This window comes from Empidonax traillii, unplaced genomic scaffold (assembly GCF_003031625.1).
Source record: "Empidonax traillii isolate 1590-97213 ecotype Southwest subspecies unplaced genomic scaffold, ASM303162v1 scaffold1702:size71926, whole genome shotgun sequence".
Classification (NCBI taxonomy): domain Eukaryota; kingdom Metazoa; phylum Chordata; class Aves; order Passeriformes; family Tyrannidae; genus Empidonax; species Empidonax traillii.
Genome location: NW_020956895.1, coordinates 63,583 through 71,926, shown reverse-complemented (window position 1 = coordinate 71,926; position 8,344 = coordinate 63,583). Strand labels below are relative to the sequence as shown.

Genomic DNA, 8,344 nt, shown 5'->3' with positions numbered 1-8,344 from the left:
AGGACACTGAGGGCACTTGGTGTGTTCAGCTGGAGCAGAGGAGACTGAGGGGAGACCTCCCTGCAGTTCCAACTGCCTGGGCAGGGGCAGAGGAGGGGCAGGACTGAGCTCTGCTCTGGGGGGAGCAGGGACAGCCCCCAGGGAATGGCTGGAGCTGTGTCAGGGCAGGCTCAGGGTGGATCTCAGGGAAAGGTTCTTCTCCCCAGAGGGTGGTTGGCACTGCCCAGGCTCCCCAGGGCAGTGGGCACAGCCCCAAGGCTGCCAGAGCTGCAGGAGGGTTTGGATGATCCTCTGGAGCACAGGGGCTTGGGGCTGGGCCTGTGCAGGGCTGAGGATTGGACTGGGTCCCTTCCATCTCAGCATATTCTGTGATCCTGTAACAAGCTGGGTTGATCCCATGGCTCTGGGGCCTCAGGGGAGCTCAAGGCCTCACCATCCTTGGAGAAATACACGAGGTCTGGGGACAGGGCGAGGAGGGAGCCAGGAAAGGGTTCTATCTTGGCTGCAGTTCCTCGTGCCCGAGCTACTCTCCTGCTCCTCTCCATCTCACCATGGTCCCAAACTGGAGCTCCAGATCCTGGGAGCAGCTCCCTGCGGTTGTGCCTGGCTCTGGTTCTTTGGGAAGCGGGCACTGGGGTGTCGTCAAGGGAGCCAGAACGTCTCACTGTGACCTCAGTGTGGGGCTGCAGGGCCCCCCACACACACCTGGCACCTGCCAGGCTTCACCCTACAAGGGCAAGGAGGCTGCACTCGCCCTTTTGAGGGGCTGCCCCCCCAAATATCCCCTTCCAAAGAGTCACCACCCAGCACTGCTGGCCCTCACCTGAGAAGCCCCAGACACAGTGACTCATCCCAGGTTGCTCCAACCTGGCCTTGGACACTCCCAGGGATTCAGGAGCAGCCACAGCTTCTCTGGGAATTCCACCGCCAGCCCCTCCCCACCCTCACAGGGAGGAATTTTTTCCCAACATCCCACCTAACCAAGGACCTTTTGCAGAAACCAGAAGATGTAGAAAAGAATTAACAAAGAATTCAGTTCATGTGCCGGAAATCCCCTTCTAGGAAAAAAGATGCTAAAAATGTAGATTTAATTAGCACAGAAAGTGAGGAATTAATAGCCAATAGAAGTAAAATACTGGCTAATGAAAGAGAATGATGTAATTAAGAACCAATGAATATTAAGTTCTTTTCTTTACAAATTTTATAGATTTGGCCTGGACAAGGAATTAGGGTTGAGGGAGGACACACTTCACCCCAACCCATCTTCCATGTTTATGAGTTTATCTACAAATTTCAGCCTCCAGTGGCTCTGGGATGACACAAACACATTTACAGGGGGGAAGTGGGGAAAAAAAAAAAAAAGAAAAAAAAAATTCAACACTCAGGGTTAATTTAGCTGGAAAACATCCCAGAAATCCCCAGGTCAGTCCATTTGGCAATTCTTCTCTTTGCAGTCTCTGCCATCCTGTGGCACCAGGAGCCCCAGTCCTGCATCCAGGTGACCCTGCACAGAATTCCCAGCTCAGGAGCCCCATCCTGTCTCCAGGTGACACTGTGTGAACATTCCCAGCGCAGGAGCCCCAGTCCTGCAGTCCAGGTGACTCTGCACAGACATCTCCAGCTCAGAAGGTCTCAGAGCTGACACTTCTCCTCTCCTCCTGCAGCAGGGACCCCGCAGGGTCCCCTGGTGAGGCCACGTTCAGGTAGCCCTGCTCTGAGGGCTGGGAGGGGGACAGGCCCCGGGAGGAGTCCTGGCTTTGGGCCTCTCCCTCAGACTTCGTGTCTTGAGGGGCCTTCATGGCACCGAAGGGTTCCTGGAGATCCCGGGGTGGGAAACTGGAAAGGAATTTCCACTGTTAAGTCACCCTTCACACACCTCAGAACCTTCTCCAAGGGTCTCACACCCCTCACCCACCACCCACAACCTCCTCAAAGGATCCCACAACCTTCTCCCATCCCACAACCTCCTCCAAGGATCTCACAACCTTCTCCCATCCCACAACCTCCTCCAAGGATCTTACAACCTTCTCCTACTCCACAACCTCCTCCAAGGATCTCACAACCTTCTCCCACTCCACAACCTCCTCCAAGGATCTCACACCACCACCCCACAACCTCCTCCAAGGATTTCATGCCCCTCACCGAACCGAGAACCTTCTCCAAGGATCTCACACCCCTCACCCGCCCTCAAAACCTTCTCCAAAGCTCTCACACTCCCTCAGCCACTCCACAGCCTTCTCCTGGCTTCTCCTGCTCCCCCCAAGGTACCTGGCACGGGCAAGTGGCACCACCTTACTCTGGAGTTGGTGTTCGGAGACGTGAAGGGTCTTCGAGTCCTGGAAGGAGGAACAGAGACTTTGAAAGGACGAGGTGCAGGTCAGATCCTGAATTCCAACATATCCTGGTCTGCCAAGCCCTCCTCAGCTCCACTGAGAGTTCTCCCCATCAGCTCCAGCCCCATGGAGGTGCCAATCAGAGATCTGGCCTTTGGGTCTGAACTTAAACTAAAAAAAAACCCCCAAACCAAACCCCATCCAGCCCAGGGGAGCCCCAAACAGCCCTTTCCCTCTCATTTCCACCCAAACTGGGTTCCCTCCACATTAAAACACCCTAATAAACCTCCACCTCCACCTGGCTGGTTTGAAAGGTCTTTGATTTCCCCTTTTTATCCCTCCTTTCTCCCCCCAAAGCTCCTCCTAACACAGTCGGTCCCGTCCTCCCTCCCAGCCAAGTTGGGACGATCGCTCAGCTTGGTCTGGAGGGTTTTGGGTGACAGGAGGAACACACCCAACCCCTCTGCCTGAGGCTGATCCTCCCAATACTTGAGCCAGCTCTACAACTGAGGTCTTTGAAGAGCTCCAGGGGTGCCAAATGAGATTCCTGTTCCCATGGAAAGGGATCCCCGGGCGCAGCAGCAGCTCAGGGGCGAGCGGAGCGGGGAGCGCACGGAACCTTCGGCTGGGGCGACCTATCCCATGTCGGGGGCCCTTTCCATGCCATCCTGGTGGATCCAGCTCTTCTCCAGCCCCTCAGGGATCAGCTCCTGCTGCTCCCAGCCCTGCCAGGGTCTCACCTCTGCGGTGGGAGCGGGGCTGCTCCTGGGAATGCGTGGTGAGGCAGGCACGTGACCGGAGAGCTGGAGCTTGTTCTCCTCCTCCAGGGTCTTCCCTCTGAGCATGGGAAAAGGCACGAGTTATTTTCCTTCTGGCCACGCTCTTGTTTTCAAAGGGGAATTTCTCTTTTCCAACCCCAGACCCTCCTCCACAGTCTCCAGCTAAAGGCTGAGGATTCTGACAGGAAAACGGGCTAATTACAGCCCTAATTACAGCTAATAATAATTTTTATTATATTTATTATTTTTATTTATTTTATATTATTTATTATTTATTATTAATAAATTATTAAATGATATTCTTTTATTAATGTATTATTGTTAAATAATTATATATGTGTATAACAACATATCATTAAATAACATTTTATTAATATGTTTATTTATAATAACTTGATGATAAATATTTATCTAGTTATGTATAATAATATGTTATTATATAATAAAATATCTTTATATAAAAAGAAAGCTATAATAAAGGCTAGAATTCAAACAAACACATGTAATTTCATAAAACGTAATAAAATTAAAGAAAAAAATTTAAGAAAAGCAAATTCAGGCACAAAACCAGGGAAGAGCAAGGCTCCCAAAGGGAGGGTCCTACCTGCTGGGCAAGGGGGCAGTCACAGACCGGAGGCTCCAAAGGGGCTCCTCCTGCTCCGAAATCTTCTGGAGGAGCCGCCGCCTCTCCTGGAGCAGCTTCTCATTCTCGGCAGTGATCTGGGCAATCAGCACCTTCCCCTGAGGGGTGGTGGATGAGGAAAGAACAACCAGCACTTACACCTGGGTCTTCTCTGCCCCCTGCAAATCCCAGAGCCCTCCCAAAGGGGTCACCAGCAGGGACGGAGCTTGGAGTGCCCAGCCCTGGGAGGGCTCAAGGACCACCAAGCATGTGGCACCTGGGGACATGGGTTACTGGAATTCCATTCCCTGGCTCATGTAAAATAACCCAAATAGAGGCTTTGGGGTCACTTCCCAGCTGAAGCAAAGGAAGATGGAGCTCAGGGCAGAGTCTGGGGGGGATTGGAGGGTTTGGCTTCCCCTGAGGGCAAACCTGAGCCAGGAATTTCCTGTGGGCTTTCTGTTCTTATACACTGGGGACAGTGCTCCTGGACTCTTCCAGGAGGGGCTGGTCCCTTCCTGCAAGGAGGGACTTTGGACAAGGGTCCAGGGAATGGACAGGACAGGACACAGGGAATGGCTTCCCACTGCCAGAGGGCAGGGACAGATGGGATATTGGGAAGGAATTCCTGGCTGTGAGAGTGGGCAGGCGCTGGTACAGCTTGCCCAGAGAAGCTGTGGCTGCCCCTGGATCCCTGGGAGTGTCCAAGGCCAGGTTGGATGGGTCTTAGAGCAACCTGGGCTGGTGGAAGGTGTCCCTGCCCATGGGACTGGATGGTTTTTAACATCTCTTCCCACCCAAGCCATTCCATGACTCTTTTGGAAGCAGGGATGCTCCTGCAGCCTTCCCTTGCTGGAGAAGCCCTCGGCGTCTTCTCTTACCTTCTCCACTTGGAGCTTGGACTCGCTGAGCTCGTTTTCCAGCTGTTTGATCCTGCTGTCCCTCTGTTTCACCTCGTGGATGAAGGTCTCCTTGGCCCTGCGGATCTTGTCCTTGTGCCGGAGCTGCATCTCGTTGTATTTCCTGAGGAGGCAGAGACAACCCTCAGGCTGGGAAATGCTCCCTGGCAGGAGATGTCCTGAGTTCCCTCAGGTTGCTCAAAGCCTGAACTGGGACGCTCAGCCCTCCCCCAGCTCCCCCTGCCTGCACAGAATGGACTTTCTGGACTCTTTCCCTGATCAATTTGGGTTGTGTTTTTTTTTTTTTTTTTTTGGTTGGAAATGTTACATTTTTAATTGTCAATCAAATGGAAATTGATTAAGGGAAAAGGACCCAAAGCATTTCCAGAATAATGTCAAAAAAAGAAGAGAAATTTCTACCCATATAAGGGATAACTGGCAAAAAGAGCAGCTCCAAGGACGGTCTCTGCTGACATCAAACCCTGACCAGCAGCACTCATGGCCCTCCCAGGGCCCCCTGTGCTGCCTTCAGCTGCCAAGGAAAGGCTGAGGGAGATGGGGTTGTTAACCCAGAGAAAAGAAGGTTCCACAGAGACCTGAGAGCCCCTGCCAGGGCCTAAAGGGGCTCCAGGAGAGCTGGAGAGGGACCTGGGACAAGGGATGAAGGGACAGGACACAGGGAATGGCCTCACACTGCCAGAGGGCAGGGATAGATGGGATATTGGGAAGGAATTCCTGGCTGTGAGGGTGGGCAGGCCCTGGCACAGGTTGCCCAGAGAAGCTGTGGCTGCCCCTGGATCCCTGGAAGTGTCCAAGGCCAGGTTGGACGGGGCTTGGAGCAACCTGGGCTGGTGGAAGGTGTCCCTGCCCATGGCAGGGGGTGGGATGAGATGATCTTTGAGGTCTGTTCCCACACAGCAGCCAAATCCACTGCCAGGCATGGGAGGAGCAATTCTCGAGGAGGGTTTTGTGCCATCACCTCACATAGAGATCCTTCTGGTTCAGGAGCCGAACACCCTCCTCATAAAGGGCCTTGTTCTCCTCCTTCAGCAGGGACAGCTGCTCTGAGAGCTTCTGGTTCTCCTTTCGGCACTGCAGGTACTGCAAAACAGCTCTGCTTCACTGGGGGCGGCTGCAGGAGCCCTCTGCTCCCCTCCCCTCTGCAGCCTGGGCTGCAAAGCTTCTCTCTGCTCAATCCCAGTGGTTCCCACTACAGATCATATCCATCCATCCATCCATTCTTCCATCCATCCATCTACACATCCATCCATCCATCTACACATCCATCCATCCATTCTGCCCCCCAGGCCTCCTCCTCCTCCTAACGAGGGGCCATGGGAATTTCAGAGCAGAGGGAGGCACTGGATTCTCTCAGACAATGGACTCTGCCCAAATTTCACAAACTCCATGCTCTGCAACAAAAAGGGAAGGAAGAAACCATCAAGTCTTCCTGTGCCCTCAAAGCTTCATCCCAGGAAACCTACATGAGATGAAATCATGGAATGTTCTGAGTTGGAAGGGACCTGCAGGGATCATCCAGTCCAAATCCTGGACAAATGCCACCCTGTCCCTGAGAGATTGTCCAAACCCTCCTGGAGCTCTGGCAGCCTTGGGGCTGTGACACTGCCCTGGGGAGCCTGTTCAGTGCCAACCACCCTCCGGGGGAAGAACTTTTCCCTGAGATCCACCCTGAGCCTGCCCTGACACAGCCCCAGCCATTCCCTGGATTCTGTCCCTGCTCACTAGAGCAGAGATGGAGCTGCCCCTTGTGAGGAACCTGAACACAAAAGGAGCTGCAGCCCCTCCACCAATCCCAGCTCCACGTTTTTACTGATGGGACGTTGCTTTTCCTGCAGCTCCTCTTAAATCAGTGGGATCTGCAAGGGCTCAGCACCTCAGACCCTGTTCCAGCAGCTCCCAGGTGTACATTTACCCCCTGGAACGTTCCTGTTCCCCCCAGGACGATGAGGAGCCCCCACACAGCCCCTCCCTCACCTCTGCAGGGTCAGGTTTCCTCTCATCCTCCAGGGCGTGCAGGGTCTTGGCCTGGAGCTCCACGTGCATCCTGGCCAGCGACGCCTCCGTCTCCCGGGAATGCCGGAGCTGCTGCCGCAGATCCTCCACCTGCTGCTCCAGGAGCTTCCTGAGAACACGGGAGTGTGACAGTGAGACCCCTGAGGTGGAGGTGACACCACCACGTGCCCCCAAGGCTGGGTGTCCCCTAAAAACATCCCACTGCCCTGGGTCACAGGGATTGGAAAGAGGAATCAGCACATCCCGGTGTTCCCACTGGAATCCCGCTGAAACAGTGATCCCAGTGTTTATCTGAGTGATCTCACACATTGTGAGATCACCAAAGGACTTCTGCAAGCTGAAGAGAAGCAGCTGCTCACCCAGCAAAATTCACCCCTCCCTGAATATCCTACTGATCCTTCAGATCAGTTAAGTGGGTGCCATCCCCACCTGAGCTGGAAGAGTATAATTACTCATGAAATCTTTGAGTTTTGTGGGGGGCTTCCCAACCACCAGACCAACAGATATGGAAGCTGCAACTCCCAAGCTTCATCTCTGGATCCAGGGGGTGGTGACCATAAACAGTTTTCCACCTTTATCCTTTCTTTCTCTTCCTTGCCTTATGCATTTCCTTAAGTGTTATTTTTATGCTTTAAGGCTGCTATAGATGCTTTAATATTGCTGTATTACTATAGATAATAACATCCAAAACAGCAACACACCCGTTTACCTTTGAAACAAAATTGTTCTAAAATAAACCCTACATACCTATTTTATGTTCAAAACCACTGATTATTCAGTGTCCTTTCACTCTAATCCACCCCAAGGGGTTTATTAACCAGAACCTGGGTTACCCTCCCCTTCTGGGTCATGACACCATGTCCCAGGGACATGAAAAAGAGTGGATTATGCACTGGGATCATCATCCCAGCTCCACAGCCTGTTGGTATCTCTGTGCTGGCAGGAGAGACCAAAGACCTTCTGAGGCAGCTCAAGTCCCCAACAATCTCCTAAATCTCCAGGAGGGGATCCCTGGAGCTCCGCCAGGGATGTGGCAGATCCAAAGGGGAGGTCAAGCCAGTGGTTTGGGATTCCCTGATCCCCTCAGGAGCTGCTGTTCCCAAGAACTGGCAGGACAGCTCAAGTACCTCTTCAGCTGCCCCTCGTGGAGCTCCCGCCGCACTCGAGCTTCGTTCTCCCGGGCCTCCTTCAGCTCCTCCTCCAGCAGCTTCTTGTCAGAAACACGGGCCTCTGCCAGCAGGAGCTGGTGCTGGGAATCCTTCAGCTTCTGCTGGAGCTTTGAAATCTTGGAGGAAAACGGGCACAGATTAAATTTCTGAATGTATAAACTGGTGTCTGTACTGGGTCGCTTTGATCGCTCGGTGCCCAGGACTTGGGAATGAAAGATTTCCTTGTTTTGAGTCAAAGTCCATGGAGAGCAAAACCTCTGGAATGGCCAAGTAGATTTTGGATCTTGGATCAGACAGTGTGTCATGAATTGGCAACAATTCTTTTGGGACCCAATTAGATCCCGTAAACTTCAAAACTGGTTCCAGTGATTCCTGCAGGAGCACAGCACAACCAGTGCCAGGGGAAACACAAGGTGTTGGAAATTTCCAGCCAGCAAACAGCAGTAAATCTGCTTGGCAAGGACAGCATTGAGGCTCCCTGTGCCTGCCACTCTCAGTCCCAGCATTT

General features: G+C 52.9%; 1 protein-coding gene across 1 annotated transcript in view; it reads right to left on the bottom strand.

The window, feature by feature from the left end:
- Positions 1-1,174: 1,174 nt before the first annotated feature.
- The window catches only part of CCDC30 (coiled-coil domain containing 30), a 37,884-nt gene continuing 30,714 nt past the window's right edge, over positions 1,175-8,344 (bottom strand). The window contains exons 17-25 of the mRNA XM_027908416.1: positions 7,795-7,952; positions 6,629-6,776; positions 5,613-5,734; positions 4,616-4,757; positions 3,717-3,853; positions 3,074-3,170; positions 2,269-2,336; positions 1,584-1,836; positions 1,175-1,534 (exon numbers count right to left, since the gene is read on the bottom strand). Coding sequence (XP_027764217.1) covers positions 1,623-1,836; positions 2,269-2,336; positions 3,074-3,170; positions 3,717-3,853; positions 4,616-4,757; positions 5,613-5,734; positions 6,629-6,776; positions 7,795-7,952 — 1,086 coding nt within the window. The 3' untranslated portion in view covers positions 1,175-1,534; positions 1,584-1,622. The remainder of the gene's footprint in view (positions 1,535-1,583; positions 1,837-2,268; positions 2,337-3,073; positions 3,171-3,716; positions 3,854-4,615; positions 4,758-5,612; positions 5,735-6,628; positions 6,777-7,794; positions 7,953-8,344) is intronic.